Consider the following 24,375-nt stretch of genomic DNA (forward strand, 5'->3'; position numbering starts at 1 on the left):
CATGGTCTCTGTGTGTATATAATGTCTTCTGCAGTTTCCACGGTATGCATCCGATGAAGTGAGCTGTAGCTCACGAAAGCTCATGCTCAAATAAATTGGTTAGTCTCTAAGGTGCCACAAGTACTCCTTTTCTTAATGACTACAATGACTCATCGGTCTGTTGATTTACCAAGCAGTCCCCTTGAAAAGGAAGGCTCTGCACTGGAATGTACTTCCCTGGGGAAACCTGATGAATAAAGTCAGGGCTCCCTGCATATAACATTGGCAGTTGCTATCAATCTAGAGGCTATATCCGCAGAGTATACTACAGTTTGAAGAGATGATCTGGCTATCAGACTACCCTTGTTAATAAGGACTTGGAATTGCACTCTGTCCTCCTGAGGGAGTTTGTCACTAAATTCCAAAGCCTTGAAGTAGTTGCTGAAATCATACTTTGCAACAGTACCTGATACTTGGCTATTCAGAATTGTAGGCTGTAGATGGACTTTCTAGGGAGAAAAGTTATTTACAAGCATTTGGCCTTCTTATCTGAGAGAATAAATCTTGTGTGTTATCATCTACTCTTTTCTGTAGTAACCTGAACAACCAGGGAATTGGGGACACAATGTGTGAGAAAAAACTCTGCTCCGTTGGTAGGAACAAAGTACCTCTTTTCTGCTCTCTTACGAGTGGGTCTCTTGTTGCTGGGATGTTCCCACATCACTTTGGCAGATTATAGTATAGCATTATTGATCAGGAATGCTATTGTAGTAGGTCCTTTACTGCGCAGAACGTCCAGGAATTTGTGGGATGACTCATTGACTTCCTTCAAGGACTCTGAAGGGCTTCAGCACCTTTTCTTAACTGCTCCTGAAACTGTTTGTGATTGTCCAGTGAGGACAGTAATACTGATGCAACCACCTCATCAGGAGAGGAAGACAATATGTCCGATTGAACCAGCGGTACTGTGAGATCCAGCTGTTTTTTCTTCCCCCATGGGCTCTGGAAAGAGTTTAGGCTGGTCCCCTGATTTAGAGGGATGATGAGAGTTTCGGTAGAAGAATCCAGCATGGGCTGAGGTAGACCTCAAGGCACAGGATACCACCCAACCTAGGGGAGCACATCATCTTATATCATCATATTGGCCCCCAGGAAATTCTGGAACCTCTATCAGAGCTGATGACTTTTGAAGGAAGCAATAGTGGTCCTTCCCCCACAACAGAATCACGCAACTAAGAAAATGCGGGCTCCATTTCCAAAGGTAGCACTGTTGGAACCATCAGTGAAGATACCCCAACCAGTACAGGGAACAGGAGACCTATTTCTTTCATAATGTTCATGGACAAATGCTGTCACAATCTCCCTTGTAAGAAACAGTTCTCATAGGATGGGAGATTCTGGGTCCAGCGGGACAGTCATGTCCTCCAAAGTGGTGTATTTGCTGCCATGAGGCATCTTCTCCCTGTGAACTTTCAGTGTCAGCTCAGAAATCTATGTCGGTGCCAATGGTGTACAGAATGGTAATCTGTCCTTCACTGGTACAGATAGTCATACTGGTCTAGGCTCATTCCCCTTTAGTAAACGGTCCCACTGCTGCCAACGTTGCCAAAATGGAGGTACTCCTAGTTTTGGAAGCCTGCAGTTCAGTACCATGATCTCGATGGGTTTTTGAGCTTCCCTGCACCAGACATGAAGAGTCACCAGACCTTGAGGTTGTAGGGGAACCAGAACCTCCTCTTAGAAGTGGATTTAGAGGGAGATTTTTCCAACCCTCACGGTGAGACTGACACAAGGAGTCCATGGCTCTGCCTTTGCCTGCTCCTGTATCTGAAGTTGTAGTGCTAGGGAACACGTTCCTGAATGCCTCTGCCCGCTGGATGGGGGGTGTGGGAGAGGGAGTCTGCCAAACCCAGATCCAACTTGGGCCTGATAGAGCACTCAATGAAATGTTTCCTAAGCCATAACTCCCATGCTTTATGGGTTCAGGGTGGGAAGAGGTGACAAGTACTGCACTTAGTGCAGATACGAGCTTCTCCAAGGCAGTAGACACACCTCTTGTGGTCATCGCTGATCAGGAAGGAATGAGGGCAGGAGAAAGTTCTTGATGCCTGGAATTCTGGGCATAATTGGAATCCTACAACAGGAAGGGTATGCGTAGGGAGCAGATTTCTCCTGAAATCTAAGAATTTTTATATACAAGATTTACATTTTATAATATTTAGAGGTTGGCTCTAGGGGGATGACTGGAGGGGTGACTGTGGACACTGGAGGGTTCTGTCTCAGACCATGTGGAGGTAAGAAGGAAATTGAGAGAGTGTCAGTCTGTCAGTCCCTCAGGTCAATGCACAAGAAGGGAAAAAGCACAGGCATGGACCAGTGGACATTACTAGCAAGAATTTTCTTGTCTCAAGTGCCTGGAAAACATGCATACCGCAGAGGAATATAGACAGAGATCAGCACTTGAAGAACTCTGGAGTTTCATTCCTACTGTATCTCACTGGCTATGTGGCAGTCTGCTACATAAACTGTAACAAAGATGGTCTCCCAAGTCCCTGCAGTCTCAAATATTAAACAAAGAAATTAGCCTCATTTGGTTCCACAATTTATACATTTGATTACTTGATTTTCTTGGACCCAGCTCACTGACAGCAAAGGGGAATAAGCCACAGCCGCTGGTGCTGAAGTGTACAATACAGGTTGACAGAGTCCCAGATAAATTAGTATTATCTGCCAATATGCATTCGCTGTGTCCATTTTCACCATCTCCTGAATTGATAGAAAATAGATGATAGTCTGCTCTATAGTTTTACAATGCAGCCACCAGCCAGAGGACATAGGCTTCCCAAAGCATACTTTAGGGGTTGATTCCACCCTTTCTTAGCTGGCTTCATGCCATGATAAAGTCACTGCCTTTGATTTACACCAATGTGAGAAAAAGAATTAGATCCTTTTTTCTTCTTGCTTTGTTTCCTTCAAGTTTCCCATTATACATGTCTGAAAATTAAGTGCTCCATTCTGCAAATTTCCAGAGAGGCCATCGGTATAGTGGAAGGTCCAAACTTCTTAACGTGAAGGCTTAAGCCCTTTTGGGGAAATTCCCTCCTTCCCTCCCCACAAAAGCCTCAGCTGCAGAAGACTGTGGAGCAACATGAAGGGGAGGAGATCTCATGGACATAAGCTCCTAGAACAGTTGCCTATTCTGGATTTGAACCCTCTCTCCTTGTGAAGCCATGTAGTCTATAAAAGTTACTACAGCTCCCATGATGTCTTGAGAGGTGTGGGAGATGAAAGGAAAAAGACCAAGCTCTCAGTTCCAGACAATTTTTTATTAAAAGTATCTTACCCCACATACAGGTCTCAGCTACCCAGCTTATCTCTAGAAAGTGATAGCTGGAGATAATTCCTGGATTAATCACCACCTCACCAACCTCCTTTCCACCATTTGAGGGCTCTCTTCTTGGAAATGGGGAGGGAAAGAGGAACTTACTCTTCCTACCCATCACTATTTCTGGGAAAACTTAGTCTATAAGCCCCTTGCCCCTCATTTTCAGAGCCATGATTGCAAGTCTAAGGGGCATTTAAAGCAGGTAAGCAAAGTAAATGCTGACTGGGTCCTGGGAACGTGGCAGTCTTCTGTAGCCGTATGTTGCTGGTTTGGGCATTATATAGTTGCTGTAAATATTGAGTACTTGTGGCACCTTAGAGACTAACAAATTTATTTGAGCATAAGCTTTCGTGAACTACAGCCCACTTCATCGGAGCCGTAGCTCACGAAAGCTTATACTCAAATAAATTGGTTAGTCTCTAAGATGCCACAAGTACTCCTTTTCTTTTTGCGGATACAGACTAACACGGCTGCTACTCTGAAACCTATAAATATTGAATTACCCAACCATCCCCACTTGGATTCTGCAGCTGTATAGCTCAGGGAACAAGTGGGGTCAGCAGTCACAGAGGGAGCTTGGGCTAGATAAAGCCTTAAGTATAGTGAATAATGCAGAAGTGTAACAAGACATTGAATGTGAATAGAATTCATGGCCAGCTGAAGTACTATTGAAACCCAGCTGATTAGAAAATAAGAAATACTATGTCTTTTCAGACAAATAAGTTATGTATTGTCTACATGAGAAAGTTGAACTAGTATTTACACGGATACAATGAAACTTACACAAAAGGATGTGTAGATACTATTTTGATTTAGTTTAAGTTGATGAAGAACATGTTTAATCAAAATAAGCCACTTTTACATTGGAATAAGTGTGTCCACACAGCCTTTTACATCAGTATTATATTGGTTTAAAAGCTAACTCAATAAGGTACAACTTTCTCACATAGCCAAACCCCTATAGAAAAAAAAAAATCTATTAAAACCAAAGTGTCTAATAAAAAATGTCAAGACCTTACAAATAAACAGTCAATTTATAAAAACATTACTAATAAAGACCAATTTAACAGTGATTACTCTACAATTAGTGGGATGTTGCATAGGAAAATCCCCCCAGTGGGGTTAAGGTATACAGATGAATCCAAGTGAGCATAGGTAAATACCAGCAACAATGAAATTAACTGGACTTATTTAGTCTAGCACTCAAACAACAAGGTAGCAGCTAATTTATAGTACAAAATAACTGTTTGGTGGTTTGTGGAATGAAATAATGTAATGCCTCCGTTATACTTGCAAATAAATTATTAAATTTTAAACATGATTGATAGCAAGGTTCACCTTGCTTAGTTTTTAACAATCCTCAAATTAATAGCCTGCTTACTTTAGGAACACTTTGTCAGGCAATGGACAATTTTGGGTAGTAACCAATATCCAGATACCCATCTCCAAGAGCTGAAGATAGGAGGGTAGTGTCCCACTACAGTATGAAAGTATTTTCCCTACCAGCCCTGCTATAAGCACACTTAATTCTAGACAATTTCACTTGCAGCAGGTACACAAGGGAAAACATTTACATTTACAACTTGCAAAAGACACAAAAACTACCAGCAGAACAGTGCTACCTTTCATTTCCAGGTGCCAGCCTGAAAGGAGAAACAATAGAAGGGGAGAAAGAAGGAAGAGAATATGAATGCAGTGTTGTCTAGGGATTGGAGCACGGGGCCTCATGTCTTGACTCAGTATGTGACCTTGAACAAGTGACTCAACCTATTTGCAAACAATTTAGCCCATCTTTAAAATGGCTACAATACACTCACTCTGCATAATTCAAAGGAGTATTGAGAGCTACTACACTATACAATCAAAATTTGCATTTGACTGCCCATTGAGCTAACAAGCAACTGTTTTTTGTTTGTTTTAGGAGATTACAAGTGTGTTTCATAAAGCTAATAGTGTTGATGTAATATACTTCTGTAAGGCATTTGGCATCACACCACATGATATATTGATTAAGAAAGCAGAACAATACAAAAATAATATGGCACAGATTAAACACTGGTTAACTGAGCAGTCTCAAAATGTAATTGCGAATGGGGAACTAGATCTCACGGAGATTAGAGAAGCTACAAAAAGAGAAAACCCAATAGTAATGGGGGATTTCAACTATCCCCACATTTACTGGGAACATGGCACCACAGGCGAGATGCGGAGATAAAATTTCTAGACACCATTAATGACTGCTTCTAGGAGCAGCTAGTCCTGGAACCCACAAGGGGAGATGCAATTCTTGATTTAGTCCTAAGTGGCTCACAGCATCTGATCCAAGAGGTGAATATAGCTGACTCGCTTGTAATAGCAACCATAACATAAATAAATTTAACATCTTTGTAATGGAGAAAATACCAAAGAAACTCACCACAGTAGCATTTAACTTCAAAATGGGGAGCTACACAAATATGAGGAGACTAGTTAAACAGAAGTTAAAACGAACAGTCACAAGAATTAAATGCCTGCAACCAGCACAATATAAGCTTAAATTAAATGTATAACCCAAATTAAAAAAAGCAATAAGAGAACAAAAAACATGGACACATGGCTAAACAGAATAAAATATGGTTAGAGACAAGCTGACACTTTTTAAAAATTGGAAGACAAATCCTACTGAGTAAAATAGAAAGGAGCATAAATTCTGGCAAGTCTAATGTAAAGGTATAATTAGGCAAGTCAAAAAAGAATTTGAAGAATGACTTGCAAAAGACACTAAAACTACCAGCAAATTGCTTTCTGTCAGAAATACGTCAGAAACAGGAAGCCTGCCAAACAATTAAGTGGAGCCACTGAACAATCGAGGTTCTAAAGAAGCACTCAAGGAAGACAAGGCCATTGCAGAGAAGCTAACTTAATTTTTAAGTGACAAATCTGAGGAACTGTCTCAGACAGAGGTATTGATAGAGGAGGTTTTGGAACGAACTGATAGATTAAACTATAAGTCACTAGGACCAGATGGGATACACCCAAGTGTCCTGAAGGAACTTGTCAAGGTTCCTTCCCCACTCTGAACTCTAGGGTACAGATGTGGGGACCTGCATGAAAGACCCCCTAAGCTTATTCTTACCAGCTTAGGTTAAAAACTTCCCCAAAGTACAAACTTTGCCTTGTCCTTGAACAGTATGCTGCCACCACCAAGCATTTTAAACAAAGAACAGGGAAAGAGACCACTTGGAGACGTCTTTCCCCAAAATATCCCCCACAAGCCCTACACCCCCTTTCCTGGGGAAGACTTGATAATAATCCTTACCAATTGGTACAGATGAACACAGACCCAAACCCTTGGATCTTAAGAACAATGAAAAATCAATCAGGATCTTAAAAGAAGAATTTTAGTTAAAGAAGAGGTAAAAGAATCACCTCTGTAAAATCAGGATGGTAAGTACCTTACAGGGTAATCAGATTCAAAACATAGAGAATCCCTCTAGGCAAAACCATAAGTTACAAAAAGACACAAAAACAGGAATACACTTTCCCTCCAGCACAGCTTATTTTACAAGCCATTAAACAAAAGAAAATCTAACACACTTTCTAGCTAGATTACTTACTAACTTTACAGGAGTTGTAAGGCTTGCATTCCTGATCTGTTCCCAGCAAAACCATCACAGACAGACAAAACCCTTTGTGTCCCCACCTCCAGATTTGAAAGTATCTTGTCCCCTCGTTGGTCATTTTGGGTCAGGTGCCAGTGAGGTTACCTTAGCTTCTTAACCCTTTACAGGTGAAAGAGTTTTGCCTCTGGTCAGGAGGGATTTTATAGCACTGTATACAGAAAGATGGTTATATTTCCTTTATATATATATATATATATATATATATATATATATATATATATTTCCTTCCCTTTATATTTATGACAGAACTCAAATGTGAAATTGCAGAACTACTAACATATCGCTTAAATCAGCCTCTGTACCAGATGCCTGGCAGATAGCTAATATGATGCTGATTTTTAAAGAAGGCTCTAGAGGTGATTCTGGGAATCACAGGCCAGTGAGCCAGCTTCAGTACCAGGCAAATTGGCTGAAACTATATAAAGAACAGAATTCTCACACACATACATGAACCTGATATGCTGAGTCAACACAGCTTTTGTAAAGGAAAATCATGCCTCACCAATTAGAATTCTTTGAGGGGGTCAACAAACATGTGGACAAAAGTGTTCCAGTTCAACAAAACAGAATCCAACATGAAGCTGCAGAACTGGAATTAATTTGAAAACTGGATACCATCAGATTAGGCCTGAAATAGAGACTGGGAGTGGTTGGGTCATTACAAAACCTAAACTTAATTTCCCCAATACTAATTTCTCCCTACTGTTACTCATGCCTTCTTGTCAACTGTCTGTAATGGGCCACTCTCTTCCCACTTCAAAAGTTAATTTTCCTCCCTTGGTATCAGTAGTGTAGCTAGGGGGGAGCAGGGTAGCGGCCACTCCCCCACTGAGCACAAGTGGCATCTTGTCAATGTCTTGGCACCTTTTAAAATTTTCCCCTGTTGAGGGAACAGGGGGAGCGATCCAAAAAAAAAAAAAAAAAAAAAGGCACCACCTATTGCAGTGCTTTTACTCACCCAGCGGTGCTCCGGGTCTTCGGTGGCACCTTGGCGGCAGGACCTTCAGTGCTGCCGAAGACACCAGGAGCGAGCGAGGGCCTGCCGCCGGAGAGCCACTGTGTGAATAAAAGCGCCACAGCAGGTGGTCTCTTATGCAGGAGGTCAGACTAGGTTATCACAATGCTCCCTTCTGGCCTTATACTTAGGGCTCTTTGTTTTCAGTTTTTATTTTATTTAACTTTTCCAGGGAATTTACTAGTGTTTATTACCACAAGAACAAAAAGCAAACAGATTTTCATTTTCTTCCCATTTTAGTGTGTCAAATCTTTAAACTTATCTGCTAAAAGCTTGAAATGTGTACACGGTGGGTGTGAGATTCATCAGTACATTCAGATACGCACGCTCTTCAGAGCTTGCGTGCGTGCCTGTTTGTTCATTTTGTGCAGCTTCTAGACTAATACATAGCCTTACTTCAACAGGCAGCTTTGCACATACACACAGACTAATGTATTATTGTAAAACATGTACCTCGTGCAATGTATTGTATTTTCCTAATAAAACAAATTTCATATATATTTGAATGATACAAAAGTAGGGTAAAAAAAAAGTCAGAAAAAAAATAAATACTACTTTTTGTAAAACCTGGGAAACTTTCAGTAAAAATTGGTTTAAACTGAAAACAAAGGGGTTTACTTCTAATACTCTATGAATCAATGTGTACAGCTCTACATTACCATTATGAAAAAGTTAGGGAAAAAATGTACTGTGTTCTTGCTCTTTATGGGTCCAGTCCTGTAGTAGTTATACAGATAAAACTTTAATTAAAGTCAGTGGGTGTTATAGCTACATAAGGGCTGGAGGATTTGATCCCCTGGATGCTGCTACTCCTCAGCCTAAAAAACCCAATATATTATCATGTTTCCATATTGACTTAAGAAAAACTTTGAGAAAACAAACCAAACTCTAAATTTAGGAACAGGGGTCCAATATCCTGTCTCCAGCAGTGGCCAGCAGCTGACTTTTCAGAGGAACAAAGAAATTTGTTCATAGTGCAGATACAGACTGGTATTGGAGTACCCATGTACTTCTGTAATCATTACGGATGGCTGGTCAGAGCTCAGGACAGAGTCATGAGACCTAGATTCTAATTCTGACTTCCACTAGCTCACTGGGTAACCTTCAACCATTCACTCCCCCACCTCCCATGCCTCAATTTCTTCATCAGTAAAAAGTGAGAATGTGTCCACAAAATGCTTTGAGATACATGGATGAAAAACTAATAAGTATTCGAGACTCCACTCCTAGATGGATGTATCCAACATTTTTGTGAAGACTACCATAGTAGGGATTGGAATTATGGCTATGATGAGCTAGAGCAGGCTCACAGCAACCTTTGTTAAAATTCCTCCATCAAATTGAAGTGTTGGGGGGTTTTCCCTGGCTCTAATAAAGCATGTTCTTCATCTAGATATTGCTAATCATCCATGCCATCGATATCTTCATGAGACCCAGAGGAAGGGGGAAAAAAAAAAAAAAAAGATGTTTCTAAAAATCAAGCCTTTCTTCTATTTGGAAATGTACAAAACCGAACTAAGTATGATGTACCTTGATTCAGTTTCATTGTGGGGGAGGGGAAGATCATCTCAGGCTCTCATACAAAATCTTAATGCACATACTCCAATTGAAACCATAGAACTTGAGCACAGCTACTCTATCAGTATATCTGATCTATTTTACAGGAATAGAGTACCAACATTTACAGCATGCATGCTTGAATGTACAGAATCTTGTTGCCAAGTGGTATTGCCCTCGTTCTTGGTTAGGAGAAAGCATTTCTGTTGAAAATGGGAACATATTCATTCCCCAGTTCCTCACCCCTCCTGGCACGTACACAGAGACCTGGTAACAAGGATTTTATTGCAGATTAAAAGGAAACATTTTCATGGGAGCTGCTTGTTAAACATTGGCAGCATATCACTAAGTCAATATTGATATATCAGTGTTTAAATGCTTTATTGATGTTCACATTTGTAGATCTTTGCTAACTGTTCCCAAGGCAAATTCAGAATTCCCCATGACATAAAAATTTCAATATATCTGTGGGATTTGACCCCAAGTAATAAGGACAAATTTTGAAAGATGTTTCAACTTGGCCTCTGTACATGCACGTGCTCGAGTCACCAGTAGATGCAGTTTTTGAGCATTACTGCTAGTGTACAAAGCGGTGGAGTTTACATATGCAAATTCAAAACTTGTATACTCAAGTGGTCAAAAGTTGCATCCACACAAACAAGGGGCACAATTCAAAACCTAGACCATAATGACCATTACTTGAAATTGTTCACCAGCTTTCCAGAAGGCTTCTTATTTCTAACATATTAAAGCTATAAAAGCAGCCCCACAAATAGCTATATGCAAAAAAGAGCCACGTCCAAAGTCACTTGCACAACTGCACCTTGAAAATGTATCCCTATTACTTGGTATACTACCCATCTCCACTGAACCAATACAGAGAGTTACACTGACTATTCCTGCAGCCTTACAATTCAAGTTTGAACAGCTTTAAATGACCTGCTAGCACTTTTAGAACTATGCAATATTTCTACTGATTCTTTTAATTTTTTTTTTTAGAAGAGGAAGGCTGTGCTTCATATTGACATAGTAAATTAATATAGGATATGAGAAATTTAAATTAAAATATAACTTTTATACAAATTGTGTAATGGCTTATTAACTCCATTCGTATTTAGCAGAGGACAAGATGTTTAGCTAAGTCTATAGTATCCAATAAGTGAACAAAGTGCATCTGTCTCATCCAAAAAGTAAATAACCATATAGCAAGTTACATATGCTGATTTGTTCACAAGATGAAAAATAAAGTGTCTGGATCTTATTTAAGGCTTCTGTTTGGTTTCAGGAAGACAGGCAGAATGACTGATGAAGTTCTGAAACCACCTTGGGAATTAGCTTTAGGTGAGGCCATAGCATCACTGTGTCTCTGTTGAGGGCTCAGCCATAAATGCTGGAAGTTCACTCACATTTCTGGCCAATGCAACAACAACTAGACAGACAATATTCAGAGTGAAGTGATGTAAAGAGCATTCTGAGAGAGGTTCAAATGGAATCTCCATGAGTTTCATAAGGACTATACAGAAATCTCAGACAGGAGTAGATTCTCTGACCTGTGGGAAGTGTGTATAGTCCTTTCAGAAACATCAATAAACATAGGATGAGAAAAGACAAAGTATGACTGTGCAGGCAGTCAGCAGGCTGAATTCACCACAAGATAAAAAAGGGCAGTCTTTGTTCAACCCTATTAAAGTGCAATAAGTTGTCAAGGATCGGCGGTATCAAGGTCTAGACTGGGTACAGAACGTTTTGGGCTGCCCGTATCAAGAACCTCTTCCATTTAAAAGATTAACTCCTTCTGGTATATTTTTTTTGTTTGTTCTGTATCAGGATTTCCTGGACCCGTAGGGAGCAGTCTCTGTCCGTGGTACTCAGCTAACCAACAGCCATGCCATTAGCTTCAGCAACTTTGGTCTGGATGAATTATCTGTCCATAATGCTGTCAGATCAGAACTGGGTGGTCTGGAAGCTAGATCAGAGGCTGACTGGACATAAGGAGATCTGTGAGCCAAAACTGCCTTGGCCAGTACAGAGCTCCAAGAACTATGGTGGCTTTGTCCCTCTTGATCTTGGAAATTACCCTGGGAATCAGCAGAAAGGCATAAAGCAGGCCTCTGTTCCATTGCAGGAGGAAGGTGTCTAACAACAATCTTGAACTCAGGCTTCCTCTGAAACAATAATTCTGACATTTGGCATCTGTACAGCACTCCACCAGCAGCGGTGTGTAATGTAGGTGTAGCGGCACACCACAGCAAAAATCAGGCTGCATCTATCGTGTGGTGCGTAGCTATACATGTTAGCGAAAGGCTCTGGCATTTCCCCACTGACTGGAGAAAGGCTGACTTTCCCCGCTGCCTCCCCCCTACTGGAGCCTTTTCCTGCTGCTTCCCCCCCGCCGGAGCCTTTTCTTATGGAGGGGGAAAGCTCCAGCAGCAGGAAGGTGGCAGAGCCTTTCCCTGGGGTTGGGAAAGGTTCTGCGGCAGGGAAGACTAGACTGACCTGAGCCAGAGTTGAAAGGAGCACAGCTGAACTCTGGCAAGTAAGGCCAAATACCAACATGCTGACACGTGACCTAACACTGCAAGACATGTCCATATCTTTGTAGCCCATTTTGAAACTAAATGGAGTAGGAGTGCTTCTAACAACTGGAACCTGTCCTTGGGCGGACATGCTTTTTCTGATCTGGAGTGGAACACAGCTTTTATGAACTCTATTCTCCGTGATGGGGTGACGGATGATTTTTCATAGGTCACTGGGAGACTCAGCCCCGTAAACAGAAATGGGGCACATTCCAGGTTTGTTGCTGTCCTCCACTGGATTCTGCCTCTGATCAGCCAGTTGTAGGGGTGGACACGAATGCCTTGCCTTCTCAGGTTTGCCACTATCACAACTAGACATTTTGTAATAAATTCTCAGTGCTGCGGAGGATCTGAATGGCAGTACCTTGTAGTGGTAATGGTTTGGTCTCATGGTGAATCTCAGGTATTTCCTGTGGGACAGGTGGACAGCTATTTGGAAATGCACGCCCCGCAAATTGAGAGTCATGAACCAATCTTTGGCCTGAAGAGATGGAATGATGGAGGCAAGTATTACCACCCTAAATCTGGGGTGAAGTCCAGTTTCTTGGGATCTTTGTCTTTAGTATGCCTTTTGTTGATTGACTTTTCCTGCACTGCTGCAATCACCAAGGCATATGTAAGGCAAGGAATAACCCTTTCCACATTTTAATAGGACATAGATTCATCGCTTTAAGCAGATAAATTTGCTGGTCTTGTGCTGCCGAGACAAGAAAGCAGTTCTTGAGATATTTGTGATGGCAGCATACTCAACCTCCTAGTAAGGAAATTCCTCACATTTCTCTCCAGCCATCTCCTCTGACCAATGGAGCACAAGTAACATGGACAGGTTTCAGAAGCAGTCAAGTATAGCTTTCCTCCATTACAGAGAGGATTGCTATGTCTTGGAGCAGCTCTACTCCAAGAAGTGATTCTGTTAAAATGGTATTGCATATTTCTATCTGTGGTTTCCAGATCAAACTGTGCTGCAACTACTGTTAGAAGATGCTTTTCAAATTGCCAGTGCCACAGGCTTAACCTGGAATCTGAGAGACAAGCTACATAAAGGAGAAATCTGTGACACTGGAGGGAGGGAGTGCTTTGTCATGTGTTACCACTGAAAATAAAGTCTAAAGGCCTAATTATGCCCTCAGTTCCCCACCTGTTTTCAGCTCATTTGCACAGGTGTAACCAATTGGAGCTTAACAATACTGTTGATGTACAAGAAACAAAAGATTCCATCTTACTAACTCTTAGCTGGAATGGCTCTGCAGTGTTATCAGATGTAAAAGATTAAAATTAGTCACTAAAGGAAGCAGATAGGACTGACAAATTGGGGGAAGATCTTCTGACGAAGTTGTAATTTTTACATACTCACCTTTCAAAGTAGAATCATACCTTTGAAAATCACTTGCAAATATTTTATGATTTAAAAGACTAAAGGTGGACTTGGAATGTGATAAACAGTTTACAACATTTTTTCTATAAGTGTTTTACCCTTTTGGAGAGAAATGCAAAGTAGTGGTGACATAGTCCTCAGAAGAAAGGAATGTGGGGGGACGGGGCGGGGAAGAGGACATTTAATCTTTATGACTCTAAAAAGGTGCACCTGGGACTCAGAATATCCACCTAGGGTAGGGAAGTGCTTAGTTAATTAAAAAAAATGAGGCTAACAATGTTTTATTCTTTTGAAAACTCTGACTGTTGTCAGTAGAAAGAAAACACATGAAAGCATCATAGGATTTTCATTAAACTCCATGAACTGGGCAAGCATCCATGGAAAAATATAAAAAAATTTAGTTGGATTTTCCACACAGTTAAATCAATCCTGAAACCAACGGAATCGTTGTATAATGAAGTGGCTTTGCTTTAAAGATCTTGTAATAGTTCACACTGCTTTAACCACTTGCCTCCGAGTCAGAGAAGCTGAAGATAACAAAAAACAAAACTCAGTTTCATTGCTGATGAAGAGTTTAAAAAAAAAAGTAAAACCATTTTGAGAAAAAATTACAGATACCTAACAATTCCTAAAAACTTTAAATATCAAAAATAAAATTATAAACTGTAGTGCTTGATGACAATACTTCACATGCACAGCCCAAGAAATTAGCTATTCATCTTATACAGCATAAAGTATTGCACTTCATTAATTAGCAACTGGAAGGCTACATGTTCTTCCCAGATTTGCAGTAAAGAAATGTATGAACACCTGGCATGCATAAGAATTATTGGTCTCATGTGAGATAATATCTTTAATATTAGTGAATAGCTACTAAAACACCTCTTAATATAAAAAGGAAAGACAAAAGCTGTTTCGTGTGTAATTACTTTTTTCTCTACAACATTAAAAAAAAGGAAAGTTTTTATATGAAAAATATACAAAGGGAAAGGTGGAAAAAATACTCCAGGCTAGCCTGAGAAACAGCTGATGACAACAATCCAGTACAAATTAACAGCACTTGTGTTTAAGACAGTAAAAATATATGTCTCAAATTGTCTATGAAGTACTAATATACATACACAATAACCTCAAAAGTGGAGTTCACTGCTTTGCAGGAAAAAATTCATATTACTTAGGTTGTATGTAGATTATATTAAAACATACCATTATAAAAAGATAAGGAGTACTTGTGGCACCTTAGAGACTAACCAATTTATTAGCGCATAAGCTTTCGTGAGCTACAGCTCACTTCCTCTGTGAGGAAGCTCACGAAAGCTTATGCTCTAATAAATTGGTTAGTCTCTAAGGTGCCATAAGTACTCCTTTTCTTTTTGCGAATACAGACTAACACGGCTGTTACTCTGAAACCTATAAAAAGATAATTACTGGAAGAATGGATTTTGGGGTATGAATCCATGATAGTAATTACGGACAACAGTGACATCTAGTGGATACTTTGGAAATTAAACTAAAATTACAAACAAAAATTCAGCTCCCACTTTGATATATTTCCAGATTTCAGAGTAGCAGCTGTCTTAGTCTGTATCTGCAAAAAGAAAAGGAGGAGTACTTGTGGCACCTTAGAGACTAACAAATTTATATGAGCATAAGGTTTCGTGAGCTACAGCTCACTTCATAGGATGCATGTAGTGGAAAATACAGTGGGGAGATTTTATATACACAGAGAACATGAAACAATGGGTGTTACCATACACACTGTAACAAGAGTGATCAGGTAAGGTCCTGCTGGTAATAGTGCAGAGAAAAAACAAAACAAAAACCTTCTGCAGTGATAATCAAGGTGGGCCATTTCCAGCAGTTGACAAGAACATGTGAGGAACGGGTGGGGGTGGGGGGGTTTGAATAGTTTTACTTTGTGTAATGACATCCACTCCCCGCCTTTATTCAAGCCTAATGTAATGGTGTCCAGTTTGAAAATTACTTCCAATCCAGCAGTCTCTCGTTGGAGTCTGTTTTTGAAGTTTTTTTGTTGAAGAATTGCCACTTTTAGGTCTGTAATCGAGTGACCAGAGAGACTGAAGCAAGGACTCGCCTGTCTCCCAAGATCTGAGAGAGTGATGGGTCGAAAGCTTATGCTCAAATACATTTGTTAGTCTCTAAGGTGCCACAAGTACTCCTTTTCACTTTGATATAGTATATAGCACTCAAGCTGCTGGGACACAAATGTATGAAAAAGATCCAAAAAGAGCGGCAGAGGAAGTGAACTTTAAAATTATGTGGGATTTATTTCTTTAAAAAAAAAAAAAACAGGAGTAAAGTTTATCTAACCTCACTTCAGGATTCAACATACAGGATGGAAATATGGTACCTTAGGATTTGTTAATAAACAGAGATAACCACATGGTTACATGGGATGGATGTAAATGTGGTGCCAGCATGACAGATGCACTACAGTTGAAAGCTATTCTGGAGCAACAAGAATATCACTTATCTCCCCTCTCTGTTTCTGCACCCTAAATTTTTAAGTGTTATTTCTTTTTAAACCATTTAGGATTTCCCACCCCACTGCAGCAGCTACCGCAATGCAGGACAGCTGAGATCTCCCACTATATCAACTAGCGGCTGTGGATGAGGCATTTTAATTAGCTAGTTAAAGTGATCAGGAACAGCCAGCATGGATTCACCAAGGGAAGGTCATGCCTGACTAATCTAATCGCCTTTTATGATGAGATTACTGGTTCTGTGGATGAAGGGAAAGCAGTGGATGTATTGTTTCTTGACTTTAGCAAAGCTTTTGACACGGTCTCCCACAGTATTCTTGTCAGCAAGTTAAGGAAGTATGGGCTGGATGAATGCACTATAAGGTGGGTAGAAAGCTGGCTAGATTGTCGGGCTCAATGGGTAGTGATCAATGGCTCCATGTCTAGTTGGCAGCCGGTGTCAAGTGGAGTGCCCCAGGGGTCGGTCCTGGGCCCGGTTTTATTCAATATCTTCATAAATGATCTGGAGGATGGTGTGGATTGCACTCTCAGCAAATTTGCGGATGATACTAAACTGGGAGGAGTGGTAGATACGCTGGAGGGGAGGGATAGGATACAGAAGGACCTAGACCAATTGGAAGATTGGGCCAAAAGGAATCTGATGAGGTTCAATAAGGATAAGTGCAGGATCCTGCACTTAGGACGGAAGAACCCAATGCACAGCTACAGACTAGGGACCGAATGGCTAGGCAGCAGTTCTGCGGAAAAGGACCTAGGGGTGACAGTGGACGAGAAGCTGGATATGAGTCAGCAGTGTGCCCTTGTTGCCAAGAAGGCCAATGGCATTTTGGGATGGATAAGTAGGGGCATAGCGAGCAGATCGAGGGACGTGATCGTTCCCCTCTATTCGACATTGGTGAGGCCTCATCTGGAGTACTGTGTCCAGTTTTGGGCCCCACACTTCAAGAAGGATGTGGATAAATTGGAGAGAGTCCAGCGAAGGGCAACAAAAATGATTAGGGGACTGGAACACATGAGTTATGAGGAGAGGCTGAGGGAGCTGGGATTGTTTAGCCTGCAGAAGAGAAGAATGAGGGGGGATTTGATAGCTGCTTTCAACTACCTGAAAGGGGGTTCCAAAGAGGATGGCTCTAGACTGTTCTCAATGGTAGCAGATGACAGAACGAGGAGTAATGGTCTCAAGTTGCAGTGGGGGAGGTTTAGATTGGATATTAGGAAAAACTTTTTCACTAAGAGGGTGGTGAAACACTGGAATGCGTTACCTAGGGAGGTGGTAGAATCTCCTTCCTTAGAGGTTTTTAAGGTCAGGCTTGACAAAGCCCTGGCTGGGATGATTTAACTGGGAATTGGTCCTGCTTTGAGCAGGGGGTTGGACTAGATGACCTTCTGGGGTCCCTTCCAACCCTGATATTCTATGATTCTATGAAATCGAACAATTTAGGACACCTACTCCTGAGTAGTCCAACTGCTTTATTTTCTTTTTGGTGTATAAGGTAAGCTTATTTTAGACCAAGAATTTGTCTCAGATTTGCTTTTAGTATTTGCCAGAAAGACTAGTTTATATTCAAAATGCAAGCCATCACTTAGAAACCATTCAGATTTGTCACAGACTTCATGACAAACATTTTTATCACTAAATGCCAATATGGAATTAAAAAAAGCAAGATTTGGAGGGTTAACAAAGCCAGCAAGTTTAAAAAACATTCCATGCTCAATTTTGACTCTGGCTTTCTCAGGGCCTTAGGCATAAGCCTTTATTTTCATGGAATTAAATGGAAAATGAGTTTCTAGTTTTGAGAAGTTTCAGAGTAACAGCCGTGTTAGTCTGTCTTCGCAAAAAAGAAAAGGAGTACTTGAAGTGAGCTGTAACTCACGAAAGCTCATGCTCAAATAAATTGGTTAGTCTCTAAGGTGCCACAAGTACTCCTTTTCTTTTAGTTTTGAGAAGTCTTTTTGACAAATGAATATAAGATTTTTCAACATATATTTGCATTACACCCATGTGTACTCCCAGCTGCTGCTGGCCAGTGCAACAGAAGTATAAAGGAAGTGGTCAGGAGCTCCATTTAAAAAATAAAAAACTAAGTATGAAGATCCAAAAGCAAAGTAGTATTTACCAGCACACCTGTCTGTTTTTCAACATACTTCTACTGATAGTCTTCAATTGTAACCTAATCTAGGCATTTTTGATCTCACATAGTTCTGAAGTACTTCAAGTTTTGGAAGAGTTAGTACTGTGATTTTCCCCTCTGCAATGACTACTGATTACAGGGTAATCAGCTGTTGGTCACTATGAAATGCCCCTTTACGCTGCCAGAACAGTGCAAAGAGGCCTTAATGTAAATAAGATTTAGGCCTTATTTTTAGAATTTGACCTTAGCTATATAGCCTAACGTCCTAGAAGTAAGAAACATCTGATTGCAAAGAATATTTATGTAGCACTGTACACCTGTGCCACCCATCAAAATTCTTCCTCCTAAATTCTTAAACACTTATTTCTAGTTCGGTACCAGAATGTCTTAATTACCCATTTGTTTCATAAAGAAATTAAGAAAGATGATTCATGGTTGATATTACCACCTCTGCTAGTTTTCAGTCTAAAGCTGCAAAAGCATTTAAAACCAGAACCTCCACATCACAGTGTAAGTACACTTTTGGTGGTAAAACTACCATTGACTTCAATGGGAACTAAACCAATACTGAACACTTTTGAAAATCCCATCCCTTATAAGATCTACATTATTCAGGCCTTGTCTACACTGGCAACTTTCTGCGCAGTAAAGCAGCTTTCTGCAGTGTAACTCCCGAGGTGTACACACTGCTAAGCCACTTAGTGCGCAGACACTGTGCAGCTGCAGCACTGTTTAAAAACAGAAAAAACAACCACCACCCGGCCAAGAGGCGTACAGCTTTCTGTGCTGGGGCTACAGCGCTGCAGTGCCAGTGTAGACCCCCTGATCGATTACAGCGCTGCAACTGGCCTCCAAGAGGTGTCCCACAATGCCCGTTCTCACCTCTCTGGTCATCGTTTTGAACTCTACTGCCCTGCCCCCGTATGACCAACCGTGAGCCCCACCCTGAAAATTCCTTGGGAATTATGAAAGTCCCCTTCCTGTTTGCTCGGTGATGCGTGCAGTGGTCTCAGCGCATCTGTCAGGTGACCATACCTGCTCCATGCACCAGGCAATTCTTCGCTTGGAGCAATGCCGACCTGCTGGACTTCATCAGCATTTTGGGAGAGGAGGTTGTCCAGTCCCAGCTGCGCTCCAGCCATAGGAATTATGATACCGACGGACAGATTTCACGATGCACGACAGACCAGGACACACTGCAGGGTGGGGTCAAAGTGAAAGAGCTGCAGAAAGCCTACCACAAGCCGCGGGAGACAAACTGCCACTCTGGTGCTGCATCCATGAGCTGCCAGTTCTACAAAGAGCTTGATGCGATACAAGGCGGCGACCCCACCTCCACTGCGAAGGCCTCTGTAGATATTTCAGTGGCCCACGTGCCAGTCAAGAGTGGACCGAGCCAGGAAGAGGAAATCTTGGATGAGGATGTGGATGAGACAGAGGATGACTTGGAGGTCAGAGATGCATGCAGCCAGGAGCTCTTCTCTACCCCAGAGGAGGCTAACCAGTCACAGCTGCCAGAACTTGGCAAAGCGCAAACAGGAGAGGAGGCCCCGGTAAGTGGCTTTGATTTTGGGAATCACTGAAATAAGTTGTTGGGGGCAGAAGGGTTGCAGAAAGCAGGCTTGTGTCTAGATGATGCACATACCACCACATGCTTAGTGTAGGCAGCAGAACAGGGTGTTGATGGACTCCCTCACTTCACAGGAATCTGCCAGAGAGATCTCCACAAAACTCATGTAGATACTGGGTAATCCGCCGCCACAGGTTCTTTGGCAGAGCTGCTTTGTTTCTTGCCCCATTAAGGGTAACTTGCCCACTCCACTCTGCCGTCACGAGTGGGGGAAGACAAACACCATTGCTGCACACAGGTGAGCCGCATAAGGGCCTGGGTTTGAAAACAATATTTCATTAATTTAAAGCAAACAGAGCCCTGCAAAGCAACAGGCAATTTTCTTAAACCTTCACAGTGCATCGTCTGCACCAACCACAATCACCCCCTAGCATTACAAGCACTGCACTCCTGAGCATAGCAACAAACATTAGTGGCTTTTAGTTTCAAATTGCTGCCTCAAGGCATCCCTGATCCTTATGGCCCCATGCTGCACCCCTCTAATAGCCCTGGTCTCTGCCTGTTCAAATTCAGCCTCCAGGCGCTGAGCCTCAGCGCTCCAGCCCTGAGTGAAGCTTTCACCCTTCTTGTCACAAATATTATGGAGCGTACAGCATGCGGCTGTAAGCATAGCAATATTGTCTTTGGCCAGATCCAGCCTCCCATATAGGCAGCACCAGCGGGCCTTTAAATGCCAAAAGCACACTCAAAAGTCATTCTGCACTTGCTCAGCCTGTTGTTGAACTGCTCCTTGTTGCTGTCAAGGTTCCCCATGTATGGCTTCATAAGCCATGTCATTAAGGGGTAGGCAGGGTCTCCCAGGATCACAATGGGCATTTCAACTTCCCCTACAGTGATCTTCTGAGCCAGGAAGAAAGTCCCTGCTTCCTGAACAGGCCAGTGTTCCAAAAGATGTGTGCATCATGCACCTTCCTGGACCACCCTACATTAAATGTCTGTGAAACGCCCACAGTGATCCACAAGTGCCTGGAGAACCATAGAGAAATACTCCTTGTGATTAATGTACTCGGTGGCTAGGTGGTTTGGTGCCAGAATTGGAATATAACTGACATCGATCGTCCCACCACAGTTAGGGAAGCTCATTTGTGCGAAGCCATCAACAATGTCATGCACGTTGCCCAGAGTCATGGTCTTTCAGAGCAGGATGTGATTGATGGCCCTGCACGCTTCCGTCAACACGAGTCCAACGGTAAACTTTTCCACTCCAAACTGATTAGCGACCGATTGGTAGCAGTCTGGAGTAGCCAGCTTCCACAGTGCAATCACCACACGCTTCTCTAACGACGGGGCAGCTCTCATTCTCGTGTCCTTGCGCTGCAGGGCTGGGGCGAGCTCATCACACAGTCTCATGAATGTGGCTTTCCTCATCCGAAAGTTCTGCAGCCACAGACATGCATCACAAAGTGATCCCACCACTCCTCAGTGCTTGTTTCCCAAGCTCAAAAGCGGCATTCCACTGTGGTCAGCACCTCAATGAATGCCATAAGAAATCTTGTGTCGTAGCTACTACGCATGGCGAAATCAATGTCAAACTCCTCGTGTCTTTGTAGTTTAATGAATAACTCCACTGCCAATCATGACGTGTTAGTGAGAGCGAGTAGCATATTGGTCAACAGTGCTGCATCCATTCCTGCAGACCGAAGAGGTAGAGTACACAGTACACAAACCATTGAAAGATGGCACCAAATGCGGACGGAAGCACAGGGATTGCTGGAATGCGAAGAAATGCATCACAGGTCACTGGGACAGGACCCAGAATGCCCCACAACCCCATCCGCCTTCCCACAACTCTTAGCGGCAGAAGAGGAGGAGATGTTCTGTGGGATAGCTTCCCAGAATGCACCGCCCTGAATACCGATCTAAGCGTGAACAGGGTATTGCACAGGCAACTGACAGTGTGAACACACAACAGTGGTTTCCCTTCAGTACACTCTAAGCGGCAATATAGCTGCCGGCAATGTAACTCTGCCAGTGTAGACATACCCTTAGAGTTATAGGGCAGGGGTCTCAAAGTCCTAGCCCGCAGGCCATCTGCGGCCCGAGAACCTCCCCACTGTGGCCAGCGGAGGAGAGATGCATACAGCCACGCTGCCAGCAATGTCTGCTGCAGGCGCCGCCCCCCTTTAGCTCCCATTGGCTGGGGGAGAGGGACAGAAATATCATCACTAATCACCGGGCAGAGTCAGCCATGAAGGCAGCATCATTAATTGCCAGGCAAAGTCAGCCATGGAGGCAGCATCATTTTTTTCCCCACAATGAATACAAACAAGTCAAAATACCGAACACAACTATCCGATGCACACCTCGCTGCAATCCTGAAGGTTTCAACTGCTCAGCCACGGAGGCCAAACATCAACAAACTGACAGAACTGAAGCGTTGCCAGATGTCTGGCAAACACTAAAAACTCTCTGACAGGCGAAGAATTGAATAAAGTTTATGACAGTTTTATTGTTTTAAGAAATTCGAAATAAAAAATACAATATAAACATTTTCTTTTCTGAACACCATCTTCAGTGACATTATTGGCCCGCTGGGAGGATTTGGGGACTGGCACACATCCCAAGGTAAATTGAGTTTGAGACCCCTGTTATAGAGCTTTGTTATGAGGAGAATGTAAATAATGGCATTGGATATTGGTGGGATCTAATTTAAGGAAATATTTACATATTCCAAGACTACAAGCAAATACCAAAATAAAAACCCAGGTTCCCTGCAAAGGCAAAGCAAAGTTTCTGACACAACATATAATAATGGCCCACTTGGTGGTAATGCATTGTCCCACTATGTGGGAGACCTGGGTTTAAGAGCAAACCTGCAACTCCTTTCCCCAAAGCCAGTGATATATGGGCATGTTATTGGTGAAACACACAATTCTGAAAATAAATAAGGGCACGAAAAAATTATATACAAGTTTGCATTTGACATCTCACATTTCTCATTTTCTCTCAAATTCTATTACTGCTCTAGAAATGGTGACAATGTCTTCTTAAAAAAAATATGAATCATAATTATCAGATGAAGAATAATTGATTTACCCGGATTTCCTGAAGGTTGTGGAAGTTATTTCCTACTCTGACAGAGATCTTGCTTGGGGTGTAGCTTTCATCAGATTTGTAGTCTGCATAAATACACAATGTCTTCACCGTTGTTTTTCTTCTGTAAACAAGCAGCAGCAAAGGCTAAGCAAGCATGCTAAGGAAAAATTATTTAAGGAAGAGTTTCTTGAGATTTTTTCTAGAATGAGATTTAAATGTTGTAAAACTTGATACAAAATGTGACTATGCTGATTTTTAGGATCCCTAGTGCAGTAGCAGCTAGGAATTTACATATAATTTTTATAAAGTACATAAATAGAAAACAACTTACAATGGATAGAAAACTACACGTGCCTACAGAAACGTTAGCAACCACATTGTCAACACGTCAAATAAAAAAAGCCAACACAACACAAAAATTAAACACAAGCCAATGCCAATATATCTTTCATCATGCACTAAAGTTCGCCAGGCCTGGGCTATGGTGCCCTGCTAAGGAAAGCAGTTCTGTGAGGGAATCAACAGAGAACAGGACTCAATTGCTGAAGCCCTGACCTGTCTTGGGAGAATTCAACGACATTAATGGAGTGCAAGAGAGTCTTGTAGCAAGTTCTTTCATGCTGTATTCCATTGTAGCAGATACGTGTCCCAGCTTTAACCTGCAGTTAAATCGGGGTTCTAAATATCACCCATATCTTGAACTGCAGCCAAAAGCAAGCAGAAAACTAGTGCAGACATATCACCATATCTTAGAGGCTGTGATACTGTAGAGATTACCCAGCACAGCACTCGCTTTGCAATTGCTTAATTGGTCATTTGCTACAATAAAACTAAGAGCATTTATAAAACAGATTTTGCAAATGAAGTAATCTAACTGGCTCCTAACCATGTTACTAAGCTCTGGTCTACACTGGGCGGGTGGGAGGGTGAGGGGGTGTCAATCTAAGTTACACAACTTCAGCTACGTGAATAACGTAGCTGAAGTCGACATACCATGGTAAATTAATCTAAGTGTCTTTACCATGGTGAGCCAACTGCTGTCGCTCCCCCGTCGACTCCACCTGTGCCTCTCGTGGAGCTGGAGTACCGGAGTCCACGGGAGAGCGCTCGGGGTTGATTTATCGCATCTAAACTAGACATGATAAATCGATCCCCACTGGATCAATCGCTGCCTGCCGATTCGACGGGTAGTGTAGACACACCCTATGAAAGAGCTCAATTCTGCATTCCTTGTCAATCAGAATTTTGAATGCATTTTCATGAAAGTTATAATCACAATTTATTAGCTTTATCATATGCAACAAATCACACAAATATTTAGTACCTAAACTGGATGTTCACCAAATGAGGTTGTGACCCATCAGATTGCCAGTAAGTTTCTAGATTATCATCTCGTAACTGGTCCACGCCAAAGCCTAATGGAAAGAAAAAGGTTTACAGTCTCCTGTATCGTGTTCCGTTGCTGCTGGTATTACAAAAATCATTTCAGCAGGACCATGACCCTAGAAATGCAAGTTCACACCT

General features: G+C 41.9%; 1 protein-coding gene across 12 annotated transcripts in view; it reads right to left on the reverse strand.

Moving 5' to 3' along the window:
- The window catches only part of ANAPC10 (anaphase promoting complex subunit 10), a 211,338-nt gene that overhangs the window by 167,884 nt on the left and 19,079 nt on the right, over positions 1-24,375 (reverse strand). For 11 of the 12 annotated variants that reach the window (XM_084625668.1, XM_084625667.1, XM_084625666.1 and 8 more), the window contains exons 3-4: positions 24,176-24,266; positions 22,852-22,972 (exon numbers count right to left, since the gene is read on the reverse strand). In XM_084625668.1, the coding sequence (XP_084481794.1) occupies positions 22,852-22,972; positions 24,176-24,266 (212 nt within the window). Of the gene's footprint in view, positions 1-13,964; positions 14,077-22,851; positions 22,973-24,175; positions 24,267-24,375 lie in introns of those variants that run through there. The other variant, XM_084625663.1, reaches the window with a different exon arrangement.

This window comes from Lepidochelys olivacea (assembly GCF_965140295.1).
Source record: "Lepidochelys olivacea isolate rLepOli2 genome assembly, chromosome: 4".
NCBI classification, from domain to species: Eukaryota; Metazoa; Chordata; order Testudines; family Cheloniidae; genus Lepidochelys; species Lepidochelys olivacea.